The following is a 16,407-nucleotide window of genomic DNA, read 5'->3' on the forward strand; positions in this document are numbered from 1 at the left end:
AATGGTTCTTGGTAGAACCCTATCCCTCCACAGAGTATATCAACACACAAGTGGATATTCTGGACCTTAAACCAGTACTTTACTATATCCTGTCTTACTTTAGGCGGCTCTTATGTTGTCATAATACAACCAGGGAGAGAACTATGGATAGATGTATGGTATCTTTCATATCAAAGGCAGAAAAAGGATTATACAAACCTAGATGAATTATTTCCATCCCCTTTGATGACTGGTATCGTTCCATCCATCTAATACCAGTCAGTTTAACTGACACATTGCTATGACCACGTATGGTACGGTACATTATGTAATGACACGCTATTATGAAAATAACCACGACTGCTTTTCCAATTCTCTCTCTCCACCGGTGGATCAGACCGTCTGGGTATCGGTAATACACACCTGGAAAATAATGTTGCAGAAATGACCTTCTCCCAAAATGACCTTTTGTGTTATCCTTTTCCACAACAACCTAACCTAACATAACCACATTTCCCATGCCGCTGTCCCAGCTACTCGATAATATTAACAGTCTATAACAAGAGACTAGCAACTCACTGACTGTGCAGTATAGGAACTTATCTGTTCTATTCAAATACACACCGACTCTTCATGGGAGATTTATGGTTTAGTAAAATTACTGGCAAAACAAATGAGGGGAGCGAAAGTCAACAGAGGCTCTCTTACAAACAAAAGCACATTCTTGGCTGTGAACGCAACACACTGCCCTACATCCTTTTAGCAATCTCACTATATCACTCTCCCTTTAAACATAACTTAAAAAACAGGTCGTGTTTATTTTGGACTCTCTCTCTGTTCTGCCTTAACTGACCTGATGTTGGAGCCTTCTAGCACATGAAGACTCTGGTCAAAAGAAGTGCACTATATAGGGAATAGGGGGCCATTTAGAAGGCATACTCAGTCTGAAGCAGAGACCCGGAGGGGAGTTCCACAGAGGCCCTTATCACAGGTGGCTATGGAAATGATGAGTTAGTGTTCTGACGGCTGTTATAGTGTGGGGTGTGTTTTCCTGGTATGGTTTAGGTCCATTCAACCCCTTACAGGGCAAGGTAAATGCCAATAAATACACAGTCAGTCTGAGTGATCGCCTTTAATCTATGGTGAATCATTTTCTATCCAGATGGGAGTGTTCTCTTCCAGGATGACAATGCCCCCATTCACAGGGCACGAGTGGTCACTGAATGATTTGATGAGCATGACAACGATGTAAACCATATACCATGGCCGTCTCAGTCACCAGATCTCAACCGAATTGAACACTTATGGGAGATTCTGAAGTGGCTTAAGAGACAGCGTTTTCCACCACCATCCACAAAACACCAAATTATGGAATTTGTTGTGGATGAATGGTGTCACATCCGTCCAATAGATTTCCAGACACTTGTAGAATATATGCCAGGTGCATTGAAGCTGTTCTGGCTCGTGGTGACCCAACGCCCTATCAAGACGCTTTATGTTGGGGTTTCCTTTTATTTTGGCAGATACTGTACCTGTATCTAGTCTGGTAAATCCCATACCTAGGGCAACAGTATGTTGGAACATTGTTAACATGAGAGGCAACCCATCTGCATAGGCAGACTAGCATATACAGTGTTTTCGGAAAGTATTCAGACCCCTTGACTTTTTCCATATTTTGTTACGATACAGCCTTATTCTAAATTTGATTAAATAAAATAAGAAACTCAGCAATCTATACACAATACCCCACAATGAAAAAGCAAGAACAGGTTTTAGATATTTTTTCAAATGTATATATATTAAAAAAAAGATACCTTATTTACAGTCCCTTATTCAGACCCTTTGCTATGAGACTTGAAATTGAGCTCCGGTGCATCCTGTTTCCATTGATCATCCTTGAGATGTTTCTACAACTTGGTTGGAGTCTACCTGTGGTAAATTCAATTGATTGGACAGGATTTGGAAAGGCACACACCTGTCTGTATAAGGTCCCACAGTTGACAGTGCATGTCAGAATAAAAACCAAGCCATGCGGTTGAAGGAATTGTCTGTGGAGCTCCAAGACAGGACTGTGTCAAGGCACAGATGTGGGGAGAGGGGACCAAAACATTTCTGCAGCATTGAAGGTACCCAAGAAAACAGTGGCCTCCATCATTCTTAAATAGAAGAAGTTTCAAACACCCAAGACTCTTCCTAGAGCTGGCTGCTCGGCCAAACTGACAGAGCTTGAGAGGATATGCAGAGAAGAATGGGAGAAACTCCCCAAATACAGGTGTGGCAAGCTTGTAGCTTGTAAAATCTGTTTTTGCTTTGTCATTATGTGGTATTGTGTGTAGTTTGAGGGGAAAAAAACACTTTCATCCATTTTAGAACAAGGCTGTAACGTAACAAAATGTGGAAAAAGTCAAGGGGTCTGAATACTTTCTGAATGCTCTGTATCTATCTTCACACAGTGGCAACAGACCAGTGAACTTACAGGCCTGGGTCACAGCCTTGCTGTCCCATTACTTCTCATTTGCACGCCACACACCGTAACTAACAGCCCTGTTGACAACTATAAAATAAATGTGTTATATATTATGTTATATTATGTGTTATCTGATTTGGGTTATAACAGTATACCAGTATTAGGGTAAATAACAGTATTAGGGTAAATAACAGTATTAGGTATTAACAGTATTAGTGTAAATAACAGTATTAGGTATTAACAGTATTAGTGTAAATAACAGTATTAGGTATTAACAGTATTAGGGTAAATAACAGTATTAGTGTAAATAACAATATTAGGTATTAACAGTATTAGGTATTAACAGTATTAGGTATACTATTGATTTATTATGACAGATTCTCTGGACTGTATGTACTTCACCATTAAATGTTTATTTAGATGTTATTTATTTTTTCTCCATTCCATTCCATTCCATAACAGCCATTGATGGCTGTTGATAGAGTATGTTCAACCAATCAATTCACTCACTGTTGCTTTACAACTTCATATTAGATTGAACATTCAGGATTGCAATTACAGGCGTTGGCTCAAAACTGACTACAAGAAAAGTAATTACTGTAAATAGCTATGTTTTAAATATCATATTTCCAAATTCATACAACAATTCATACAACAAGTGCTTCGTTACATATGTAGTGAGAAGCCATTCATTGACATGGTATTAACATTAAGTCATTCAACAACCTTTAGCTACAAATTTAAATAGCAATTTCAACTTTCTGAAAGTGATACCTATTCACAAGCCAGGCGCTAAACATGGACATAATAATATCGACACTTACTTCAATCGAAAGCTCGAAAGTGCAAGCTTTCAGTATGCTAAACCTATAACTGAGTGCCTTAGTGTTAGGTAGGTATCCCCCCGTGACAGACGAGTCCTTTTCCAAGATTCCATGGAACCAGGTATGGAATGTTCCACTGTTAAGGGGTCCTCTTCTGAGAACACTGGGATGACAGGTTTATCCCACTACATCAGTTGCCCCCTCGCTTGACTGATCCTGTTGTTGGCTGCACTTCCACGTGACTACTGTGTATGTCACTATTGTGAGTGAGTGAGTGTGTGTGTGTGTGTATATATATATATCTATCTTTGTAGCCTAAATACACCCCCACATGCTAAGAGAGAGTGAGAGTAGCATTCCATGCTGTTAGCATGCTCACATTTCATCTGTCACAGTGTGTCCAGCGGAGAGCTCAGCTCATAGTCAGAGGTGACCTCTACAAAAGGTATTGTTCTCTCTCAACGCCATGGGCCTGCTCTCCACTCTGTGGGTTGCTTTGACTTCTGTCAGACAGACAGATGGGCAGGGACTGGAACAGGGACAGACAGACCTGTAGGCACAGTCCATCTATCGATAGAGGGTTATGTCGTACACAGGACTGTCCATCTTTAGGGGTTTTACAAAGGGCAAACTGTTTGTGTCATTCACCTAAACATCACCTCTGGAGTCTGATTGGCTGATAGGTCAGAGTTCAGGTAGGCCTCATTATGATGGGTCCCGTTAAAACCAGCTCATATCAAGGATGCAATGGACAACAGCAAAATAGAGTCAACATGAGGAAACTGTATCAATAAAAATGTCTTGAGGAGAGAGGTGTAAAGTCGTCTATGTTCACCACTGGGACATCTTCTGCAGTCCATTCCCCTGAAAACAGAAAAAGATGGAGAGATATTGTTAAAAAAACGATATAGACCTAATGTCATATAAATAGGCATAGTGTAATGACAGCGCTAACGCAATATGCGTGTGAAGAAAAAAACTGAGCTGAAAGAAGGTCAAAGGAAAGACCGTTAACACCGGAAAAAAGTCAGAAACCCACAGGACGAATGAAGCGAAAGAGGCGACTGATCCAAAGCAATAAGAGAAACAGATGGATGGACAAAAAACAACAACATATTTCCTAGGAATGTAGAGATAGAAACCGTCCAATAAGACAAGACGACAGTACAAGACCAGGAAGAAACTTAGGTGACAGGCTTGTCAAGGTGAAACGTAGACCGAGAAGGAATGCATTGTGATTGTGTGTGTTTACTGTAAACAGTATCCACCTTTGTAACCAAAATACCCCCCATACTAAGAGAGTGAGACGAGGACTGTATTTTCCACCATTCTCAGAGGAGAAGAGGAGAATGGACAGAGAGAGGTGAGGAGAATATGTCAGAGGACAGCGGGTGCGAGTCCCAAATGGCACCCTATTCCCTATTTAGTGCACTACTTTTGTCCAGGGCTCTGGTGAAAAGTAGTGCACTACAAAGGGAATAGGGTGCCATTTTTGGAACGCATCACAGGGTCTTTCTATCTCCACCTACACTGTGGCCCTGCTGCGTCTCTGCGTTTGCTGTCTGGTCGGTGCGTACCGACAGGATACTGCCCCCGCTGTGGGCCACGGAGCTGTTGTTGGTGGAGGCTCGGGGGATGTGAGACATTTCCTGCTGCAACCAGAGATACACAAGGAACACAACATGCTCATCATGATCCATACAGAAGAGAATGGAAGAATATTTAAACACAATGGATATGAATAAAGGTTCCTCTTTCTTTTAATGAAATAACAGAAAAACACAACGACAACAATCTGTGGCAGTGTGTGTGTGTGTGCGTGTGCGTGTGTGTGTGCGTGTGTGTGTGTGCGTGTGTGTGCATGGACAAACAATTGACGGCCAGTACTCACATTCCCCATTCCCCTGCTGATGAGAGCCAGCTCAGTCGGCTGGTAGACAGAACGGTGGATCTGACCACTATAGCCGCTGTATGGAGACACAACTTTGGGACCTGCGAGGTAAAATAACAAGACAACTTTAGATCCCAATCACACACTGAGTGTCTTTCAATGACATAGACTGACACAGGTGAATCCAGGTGAAAGCAATGATCCCTTATTGATGACACTTGTTAAATCCACTTCAAAATCAGCGTAGATGAAGGGGAAGAGACAGGTTGTAGAAGGATTTTTAAGCCTTGAGACAATTGAGACATGGATTGTGTATGTGTGCCATTCAGAGGGTGAATGGGCAAGACAAAAGATTGAAGTGCCTTTGAACGGGGTTTGGTTTTCACACTCAACAGTTTCCCGTGTGTATCAAGAATGACCCACCACCCCAAAGGACATCCAGCCAACTTGACAAAACCGTGGGAAGCATTTGGGTCAACATGGGCCAGCATCCCTGTGGAACGCTTTCGACACCTGTAGAGTCCATGACCCGACGAACTGAGGCTGTTCTGAGGGTAAACGGGGTGCAACTCAATATTAGGAAGGTGTTGCTAATGTTTCGCACTCACTCAGTGTTTATGTCGGGACAATGGATACTTTCTTTATATCATCACGTTTTCAAATCCTAAATCTCAATCAAATCCAACGTAGTCAGACATCCACGGGCGCATTCAAGCAGTATCCTCTGGGTATTCAGTGTTCCCAAGCAACCAGTCATAGTAGCTTGTTCTATTCAGCCACCGTGGCAAGATCATAAACAACAGATGCAGGCGATACGTCTATTATCTCCACTGTGCAGTCAAATGTACATCCTCTATAAAGGTAGGATGGATAATGCTCGGCTAATGTGAGAGACAGTACATCCTCTATAAACGTAGGATGGATAATGCTTGGCTAATGTGAGAGACAGTACATCCTCTATGAAGGTAGCATGGATAATGCTTGGCTAATGTGAGAGACATTTTTGTTTTGCCCCAGGTGGAAATGCCTGGTCCTCCCTGTGAAATATCTGCCTACCATGACACTGTTGCCACACCTTGTTTGCTATTGAGACAGCACGGTAACGCAAACACAAACAGCGATGTTGGGGCAAGCTGATGAGTGTGTGTTTGTGTGTGTATGTGTCAGTGTTTATGTATGCATGGTACACTGGTTAGGTCACTGTTCTAAAAAAAGGTGTAATTACTAAATCCCACTGAGTCACCTGGTAGATCGGTGGGAATGGAATGTATGTGTGGGAGAAAGGATTTGGTTGGTTAATGTTTAAATAAGTCCTCAGGAAAAACAAAGACAATGACTTTTTCTGGTTTCATAGCTCTCTCTCATCACGAAGGATATCCTCCTTCGTTCTCAGTCTCTCCCAGAAAAGGTTGATTAGTTTTAAAACAAACATAATTTCCCATTAATATTTACTAATAGTTCAATATGAATATAAAATCGCCAAATATGGAAGGGTTCTTTTTGTCAAAACATTTTGTGTTCTCACTTGATTATTAGTTTGATATGACAACTGATGTGTCAGGGGAAACATAGCAGAGGGCTCATTATATTTTTGTTTCTTTTATTTTTATCAAACCTGATTCTCCACTCAGTATAAACTGACTAAACACTGTATGTCCCTCTATGTTCTAATACTGTATTGATGTGTTCTGGGAAATCCCAGACCTTGGGCAACATGCTGGAACATTGGTACATTGTGGGAGGAAAAGTAAAATAAAATCTAAGCTGTCTGTCTAGAGACAAGTCACCTGGTGCCAACTGATCTCAACAGACCAGGACATACAGTAGGTTAACCTCAGTCAGGACAGAGCTGCTAACTCATAAGGCGCCATCCGCATTAACATGTGCTATTATCCCTCCCACCCACTCTGACCTAAACCATTGTCTGCATCCCAAACGGCACACTATTCCCTATAAAGTGCACTACTTTTGACCAGTGCCTTTGGTCAAAAGTAGTGCCCTATATAGAAAACAGGGTGCCATTTGGTTGTGATGAGATGAGGTCAGGGCAGGCCGAGGGCAGGTGGAGCAGCATCAAAGAGATAGAGGTAGAGGAGAGAGATGAGGAGACACACAGTGTCCTGTCTGGCGCTGCTGCAGCCTGCGAGATCAGATTCTGGTCACCAAAAGGATTAAAACCACATCAGCATATCAAATTCTTTAAAGTATGCAGATTGTACTGTATACTGGATGTGGGTTTTTCTTATGCATCTCGCAGTTTCTTTTCAACTTACTGTTTTTGAAGATATTTTATTTCAGACTCAGGGTCATTGAAAATAATGTACATTGGAATATGAACAAATAAACTGTAGAGTGTGCAGATTATTACACATTGACCACAATGTTATTTTATTCACGTGTCTGACTGTACGTATGCAAGAACCATACCCTCCCGAACGTGCTGACAAGCCCCATACCTGCTGACAAGAACCATACCCTCCCGAACCTGCTGACAAGCCCCATACCTGCTGACAAGAACCATACCCTCCCGAACGTGCTGACAAGCCCCATACCTGCTGACAAGAACCATACCCTCCCGAACGTGCTGACAAGCCCCATACCTGCTGACAAGAACCATACCCTCCCGAACCTGCTGACAAGCCCCATACCTGCTGACAAGAACCATACCCTCCCGAACGTGCTGACAAGCCCCATACCTGCTGACAAGAACCATACCCTCCCGAACGTGCTGACAAGCCCCATACCTGCTGACAAGAACCATACCCTCCCGAACGTGCTGACAAGCCCCATACCTGCTGACAAGAACCATACCCTCCCGAACCTGCTGACAAGCCCCATACCTGCTGACAAGAACCATACCCTCCCGAACGTGCTGACAAGCCCCATACCTGCTGACAAGAACCATACCCTCCCGAACGTGCTGACAAGCCCCATACCTGCTGACAAGAACCATACCCTCCCGAACGTGCTGACAAGCCCCATACCTGCTGACAAGAACCATACCCTCCCGAACCTGCTGACAAGCCCCATACCCTCCCGAACCTGCTGACAAGCCCCATACCCTCCCGAACCTGCTGACAAGCCCCATAACCTCCCGAACCTGCTGACAAGCCCCATACCTGCTGACAAGAACCATACCCTCCCGAACCTGCTGACAAGCCCCATACCCTCCCGAACCTGCTGACAAGCCCCATACCTGCTGACAAGCCCCATACCCTCCCGAACCTGCTGACAAGCCCCATACCCTCCCGAACCTGCTGACAAGCCCCATATCCCATACCCTCCCGAACCTGCTGACAAGCCCCATACCCTCCCGAACCTGCTGACAAGCCCCATATCCCATACCCTCCCGAACCTGCTGACAAGCCCCATACCCTCCCGAACCTGCTGACAAGCCCCATACCCTCCCGAACCTGCTGACAAGCCCCATACCCTCCTGAACCTGCTGACAAGCCCCATACCCTCCTGAACCTCCCCTTTCTAATGGTTATGTGTGTTAGATATATTAGATATATTAGCTGTTAAGATATATTGTCTATATTAGATGTTAGATATATTAGATCTATTATTTATATTAGATATATTAACTGTATGTGATGGGCCAGATATATTAGATATACATTTACATTTTAGTCTTTTAGCAGACGTTCTTATCCAGAGAGACTTACAGTAGTGAATACATACATTTCATGCATTGTTTTTTTTGTTTTGTGCTGGCCCCCCGTGGGAATCGAACCCACAACCCTGGCGTTGCACACACCATGCTAGCGTTGCAAACACCATGCTCGACCAACTGAGCCACAGGGAAGGCGTATATTAGATATATTAGATATATTAACTGTATGTAATGTCACAGATATATTATTTATATTAGATATATTAGATATATAAACTGTATGTAATGTGCCAGATATATTAGATATATTAACTGTATGTAATGTTCCAGATATATTAGATATATTAGATATATTAACTGTATGTAATGTGCCAGATATATTAGATATATTAGATATATTAACTGTATGTAATGTTCCAGATATATTAGATATATTAACTGTATGTAATGTGGCAGATATATTAGATATATTAGATATATTAACTGTATGTAATGTTCCAGATATATTAGATATATTAACTGTATGTAATGTGCCAGTTATATTAGATATATTAGATATATTAACTGTATGTAATGTTCCAGATATATTAGATATATTAACTGTATGTAATGTGCCAGATATATTAGATATATTAGATATATTAACTGTATGTAATGTTCCAGATATATTAGATATATTAACTGTATGTAATGTGGCAGATATATTAGATATATTAGATATATTAACTGTATGTAATGTTCCAGATATATTAGATATATTAGATATATTAACTGTATGTTATGTCCTAGATATATTAGATATATTAAATGTATGTAATGTCGCAGATATGTTAACTGTATGTAATGTCCCAGATATATTAGATATATTAACTGTATGTAATGTCCCAGATATATTAGATATATTAGATATATTAACTGTATGTAATGTCCCAGATATATTATATATATTAACTGTATGTAATGTCGCAGATATATTATATATATTAGATATATTAACTGTATGTAATGTCCCAGATATATTAGATATATTAGATATATTAACTGTATGTAATGTCACAGATATATTATTTAAATGAGATATATTAGATATATAAACTGTATGTAACGTGCCAGATATATTAGATATATTAACTGTATGTGATGTCACAGATATATTACATATATTAACTGTATGTAATGTTCCAGATATATTAGATATATTAGATATATTAACTGTATGTAATGTGCCAGATATATTACATATATTAGATATATTAACTGTATGTAATGTTCCAGATATATTAGATATATTAGATATATTAACTGTATGTTATGTCCCAGATATATTAGATATATTAAATGTATGTAATGTCGCAGATATGTTAACTGTATGTAATGTCCCAGATATATTAGATATATTAACTGTATGTAATGTCACAGATATATTAGATATATTAGATATATTAACTGTATGTAATGTCCCAGATATATTAGATATATTAGATATATTAACTGTATGTAATGTCCCAGATATATTATATATATTAACTGTATGTAATGTCGCAGATATATTATATATATTAGATATATTAACTGTATGTAATGTCCCAGATATATTAGATATATTAGATATATTAACTGTATGTAATGTCCCAGATATATTAGATATATTAGATATATTAACTGTATGTAATGTCCCAGATATATTAGATATATTAAATGTATGTAATATTCCAGATATATTAGATATATTAGTTATATTAGATATATTAACTGTATGTAATGTCCCAGATATATTAGATATATTAACTGTATGTAATGTGGCAGATATATTAGATATATTAACTGTATGTAATGTGCCAGATATATTAGATATATTAACTGTATGTAATGTCCCAGATATATTATATATATTAACTGTATGTAATGTTCCAGATATATTAGATATATTAGATATATTAACTGTATGTAATGTGCCAGATATATTAGATATATTAGATATATTAACTGTATGTAATGTGCTAGCAAGTGGAGAAAACATCCTGTCAACTAGTGAAGTGTATTTATTAGTGAAGCCAGGTAGGTCATTTATGTTGGTCACCAGGAGTGTGTGTGTGTGTGTGTGTGTGGCTACATACCGAAGTTGGGCTCATCCATAGAGAAAGCCTTGTTCTCCATAAACATGCTCTGGGCTCCTTGCTCCCTCAGGATATTCTCATAGCCAACACCTCTGCTCAGGTCCTCTCTGAACCCTGGCGCGCCCCCCTCCTCTTCCCTGGTCAGAGAGCATATCTCTGGGATGGTGTAGAGGATCAGGAACACCCAGGCGTTGCTGACCAGGGCGATGGCCAGGGTAGGGTCATCCCAGCTGGATCCGCCGGTCCTCAGGTTCCCCCAGACGTACATGGTGATCCAGGCCACCCAGATGAACACAGAGAGGAGACCCGTGACGAGGAGAAAGGCTCCCTCCTGGCGCCACTGCTTGTGTTTCGAACACAGGGTAGGTAAGGAAGCTACTACGACAGCTAGGAGAAGATTCAGTACGTAGATCAGCGCCATGACAAAGTCCCGGTTGGTGATGTTACAGGGCACGTCTGTGGCTGTGCCAAGTGCTATCCCTGTAGTGTTGAGTACCACAAGAGGATGTCGAACCACAGTGATGATCAGCCACTCCGTATTGATGACCACCTCCACCAGCCAGAGTCCCAGGGCTCCCAGACACAGCACCGAGGCCCGGGGCACCCCACCTCCCCTGTGGGCCAGGAGGTTCAGCTTCACACACTGCATGAGAAGACACGCGAAGCACCCGGCGAACAGCACCCCGAAGAGGAAGCGTCGCGAAGCGCAGGTGGCAAAGTTTTTCCCTACGATGAATGAGAAGGTGAGGCAGAAGAGGCCCAGGGTACTGATCAGGAAGCAGACATGGAGGCCCACAGAGCGCATTCTATTCTTGTCTGTGATGAAGGGCAGGCTGGCCAGGACGACGATGAGGAGGATGATGGAGACCAGCACGCCGCCTGCCGCCAACGCCTCCAGCACGATGCCCCATACGGCACTGAGGTCACACAGGCTGTAGTACAGGGAGCCTACTTCGGAGCCACACCCATTTGGGGTCACACTGGCGGCCATCGAGACGGGGAAAGACCAGAGAGTGATGGCGGTCGGGACTAGGAGATGAAGTCTCTGGAGTGTGTGGTCCATGGAGTTGAGCAGCACCTGTTCACACAGAGATAGAAGGAGATACTGAGTAGGTTGGCATATGAGAAGGTTCTTAAGAGGGAGAAGTGAGAAACCAGTGACGTTGTCATACATTGAAGAGTCACTCTTGATACACCCAAGCAGGTAAACATGAGTCAAGAGCAAACAAATAAAATCATACTGTAATCAGGATGTAACGGCGTATACCCACTTCACACAAACAACAGATGGAAAGATTTGATTTCTGTTTAAAATGGCTTAGATGTTAATTTTTTTCTTTTTTCTATGTAAAAATAACAGAGCCTTAGAAAGTATCAATAAGTCAGCAAACACAAAAACTGATGGTATTTCTGAAGCTGGCATTTATCCAAGTCCTTTTCGAGAATCATTGATAAGAGTTTAAAACAAACATAGAGTGAGTCCACTGTGTGAGCATGATAACACTTAGGAATGTCAGTTGAGACACTCTTTTATGGTCAGAGGATACAGTATAGTACAGCACACACACACTCACCATATAAATTCACTCACAAGACACCACACATACAGTGTACAAAACATTCGGAATACCTTCTTAATATTGAGTTGCACCCCACCAGCCCTCTTTTACCCTTAGAACAGCCTCAATTCATCAGGGCATAGACTCTACGAGGTGTTGAAAGCGTTCCACAGGGATGCTGGCGCGTGTTGACTCAAATGCTTCCCGCAGTTGTGTCAAGTTGGCTGGATGTCCTTTGGGTGGTGGACCGTTCTTGATACACACGGGAAACTGTTGATGGGTGAAAAACCCAGCAGCGTTGCAGTTCCTGACACACTCAAACCGGTTCGCCTGGCATCTTCTACCATACCCCGTTCAAAGGCACTTCAATCTTTGGTCTTGCCCATTCACACATACACAATCCATGGCTCGAGGCTTAATAAGGGGACACTAGTCACTTTAATAATGTTTAAATAATGTTTACACACCACTTTACTCATCTCATATGAATATACTGTTTTCTATTCTACTGTATTTCAGTCAACGCCACTCCGACGTTGCTCGATCTAATAATTTCTATATTTCTTAATCGCATTCTTTACTTTTAGATTTGTGTGTATTGTTGTGAATTGTTTTTAGATACTACTGCACTGTTGGAGCTAGGAACACAAGCATTTCGCTACACGTGCAATAACATCTGCTAAATATGTTGTATGTGACCAATAACATCTGCTAAATATGTTGTATGTGACCAATAACATCTGCTAAATATGTTGTATGTGACCAATAACATCTGATAAATATATTGTATGTGACCAATAACATCTGCTAAATATGTTGTATGTGACCAATAACATCTGCTAAATATGTTGTATGTGACCAATAACATCTGATAAATATATTGTATGTGACCAATAACATCTGATAAATATGTTGTATGTGACCAATAATATCTGATAAATATGTTGTATGTGACCAATAACATCTGATAAATATGTTGTATGTGACCAATAAAATGTGATTTGATCTATTTGGTTATAAAACGTCTGCTCAGTGTAATGTATTTTGACGTGGACAGAGAGAAATGGCACAGCATTCAAACAAGTCTGGGGCTACTGTAGGGATGCTTATTTTCAAAAAGGTTGGAGGTTGTTTAGGTGAGTTTGACAAACTCATCACAAGGGCAAATCTTGGTCTTAAAATAGAAGCTTTAAAAAGGCTCATGACACATTATTAAGAACACCTGCTCTTTCCATGACATAGACTGACCAGGTGAATCCAGGTGAAAGTTATGATCACCTAATTGATGACACTTGTTAAATCCACTTCAATCAGTGTAGATGAAGTGGAGGGGACAGGTTGAAGAAGGATGTTAAAAATCTAACTGCCTGTAGCTCAGGACCTGAACCAAGGATATACATATTCTTGATACCATTTGAAAGGAAACACTTTGAAGTTTGAGGAAATGTGAAATTATTGATACATTTTCAAGTTCATAATTGTGCACTCTCCTCAAACAATAGCATGGTATTATTTCACTGTAACAGCTACTGTATATTGTACAGTGCAGTTATATTAACAAGGATTTAAGCTTTCTGCCCATATCAGATATGTCTATGTCCTGGGAAATGTTCTTGTTACTTACAACCTCATGCTAATCACATTAGCCTACGTTAGCTCAACTGTCCCGCGAGGGGGACACATCAATCATGTAGAGGTTAAAGTGGCCAGTAATTCCAAGTCTATGTATATAGAGCAGCAGCCTCTAAGGTGCAGGGTTGTGTAACCGAGTGGAAGCCGGCTAGTGATGGCTATTTAACAGTCTGATGGCCTTGAGATAGAAGCTGTTCTTCAGTCTCTCGGTCCCAGCTTTGATGCACCTGTACTGACCTCGCCTTCTGGATGATAACGGGGTGAACAGGCAGTGGCTCAGGTACTTGATTTCCTTGATGATCTTTTTGGCCGTCCTGTGACATTGGGTGCTGTAGGTGTCCTGGAGGGCAGGTAGTTTGCCCCTGGTGATGCGTTGGGCAGACCGCACCACCCTCTGGAGATCCCTGTGGTTACGGGTGGTGCAGTTGCTGTACCAGGCGGTGATACAGCCCGACAGGATGCTCTCAATGGTGCATCTGTAAATGTTTGTGAGGGTTTTAGGGGCCAAGCCAAATTTCTCTAGCCCGCTGAGGTTGAAGAGGTGCTGTTGCATCTTCTTCACCTCACTGTGTGTGGTGGTGAATAATTTCAGATCATCAGTGATGTGTAAGCTGAGGAACTTGAAGCTTTCCACCTTCACTGTGGTCTCGTCGATGTGGATAGGGACGTGCTCCCTCTGCTCTTTCCTGAAGTCCACGATCAGCTCCTTTGTTTTGTTGACGTTGAGAGAGAGGTTATTTTCCTGGCACCACTCTCCCGGGGCCCTCACCTCCTCCCTAGATGGTGTTGTTTTGGTGGCGAATGCTGTTCAGTTTCCTGCCATGAAGCCACTGCTCAGCCGTAAGAGAGACATACTTCTGTATTTCCATGTGCCTTAATTCAATAACCCTCATGTAATATAATTTTCTTGGCAATTCTGCCAATAATGTAACTAAGTTTGTGTTGGGGACTAGGGAGTAAGTAGCAAAACAGGTAGTCAGTTGTTTGTGGCGGGAGGAAGTATGGAGAGCCAATTGTTGAGATCTTATCACACATATAAACACGTACATAAGCATAGGGACACACACACACAGAGACTAAAAGAGAAAGCCAAGGTCTCGGTGGCATGCAGTAACCAAACAAAAGCCCATGGATATGTTAACCCAGGGGTTCTTAATGTGGGGATACCGTCTTCGTTCTCGATTCGGGGTAAAATATATCTTATAAATGTCTGCATCCAGTTGCAGGTGGTTCTACACAAAACCAGAGAAAACTCAAAAAGATAGAACAGGAAGCTCTGACAAATCCCTCCTGAGAATATCACTCTTTCAAACCAATTAAACCATAAGTAAATTACCCAAAAATGAAACTTAAGAATGTGAAGCATAGAAATAGTGCACATAGAACAGATCTACCGAATGACAGATTTATAACTCACATTTCTATGTGAATATGGTGGGGTCACCCAAAAAGTTACATATTGCAGCTTTAATTTATGTTTTATTACATGTTTTTTCTCAATTCCCTTCCTGTATAAGGACCCAGCCCTACAGAATCGGCAGAGTAAATTGAAATAGAATTGTATTTAGTTTCTGGCAGACTATTCCGGTTTTTTTGCAAGCTGATTCCTAGCAACGCTAGTGTGTAAATAGCGTTGCTAAAACAGATAAGCGGATCCCTGAGGCTCAATTATAGGCTTTTAACCAACTATTACATATTTATATTTTTGGGAACACTTTTCAAAAAGTCCTAGTCTACGTATTTTGAGTGTCACTATTAGACCGTGCGTAGTCGCTGTACCCCCCACTACCTCTTTTCACCATGATATTAATCTGAGGACCTTACCTTCGGGTGTCTGACCAGTGTTTTGTTCTTGGTGGTCTTTGATAATGTCGCTATTCGTTCACCTGTTCTAAACCACAACGATAGAAAACGCGCTCAACATCGTCTCCAGGTAGCCTATCCAGTGGGTTAAAAGGTAATAGCTCTTTGAAAATGTCGTGTATATTCCGTTTCTAGTTGTTTTTAATTAGCCCTAATGACACTGCACTCACTGCTTTAGTAAAATGTTGACATATTGAAGTCAGGGTTGGATCTCACAAAACTAGGCGACTAGTGCTGAAGTCCTGTGGCTGTGATGTGGACAGAGGAGCGATTGGTCCCTGGATAGCGACTGCCTTCTCTCTCTCTCTCTCTCTCTCTCTCTCTCTCTCTCTCTCTCTCATACACACACACACACACACACACACACACGCCTTCTCTCTCGCGCGCGCGCACACACACACACACTATTTTGATGAATAGCCTACTAACAGGGTAGAGTGGGAGATCAGTTAGTGTTAC

General features: G+C 41.4%; 2 protein-coding genes across 4 annotated transcripts; both read right to left on the bottom strand.

Moving 5' to 3' along the window:
- Positions 1–2,838: 2,838 nt before the first annotated feature.
- LOC115201692 (G-protein coupled receptor family C group 5 member C) lies at positions 2,839–16,230 on the bottom strand. 2 transcript variants are annotated; one of them, XM_029765519.1, is made up of 5 exons: positions 15,910–16,230; positions 10,895–11,972; positions 5,162–5,262; positions 4,800–4,919; positions 2,839–4,134 (listed from the first exon to the last, which is right to left on the bottom strand). In XM_029765519.1, exons 2-5 carry the CDS (start codon positions 11,955–11,957, stop codon positions 4,102–4,104), a joined length of 1,317 nt encoding a protein of 438 aa, XP_029621379.1. In that variant the 5' UTR covers positions 11,958–11,972; positions 15,910–16,230; the 3' UTR covers positions 2,839–4,101. The 2 variants fall into 2 exon arrangements, with proteins under 2 accessions (XP_029621379.1, XP_029621378.1); XM_029765518.1 differs by having other exon boundaries at positions 4,800–4,922; positions 15,910–16,229.
- Positions 7,115–8,817, bottom strand: LOC115201693 (ice nucleation protein-like). 2 transcript variants are annotated; one of them, XM_029765520.1, is made up of 2 exons: positions 8,452–8,817; positions 7,115–8,415 (listed from the first exon to the last, which is right to left on the bottom strand). In XM_029765520.1, the coding sequence occupies exons 1-2, from the start codon at positions 8,589–8,591 to the stop codon at positions 7,554–7,556; spliced, it is 1,002 nt and encodes a 333-aa protein (XP_029621380.1). In that variant the 5' UTR covers positions 8,592–8,817; the 3' UTR covers positions 7,115–7,553. The 2 variants fall into 2 exon arrangements, with proteins under 2 accessions (XP_029621380.1, XP_029621381.1); XM_029765521.1 differs by having other exon boundaries at positions 7,115–8,174; positions 8,262–8,817.
- Positions 16,231–16,407: the final 177 nt, after the last annotated feature.

Source organism: Salmo trutta, chromosome 10 (assembly GCF_901001165.1).
Source record: "Salmo trutta chromosome 10, fSalTru1.1, whole genome shotgun sequence".
Classification (NCBI taxonomy): domain Eukaryota; kingdom Metazoa; phylum Chordata; class Actinopteri; order Salmoniformes; family Salmonidae; genus Salmo; species Salmo trutta.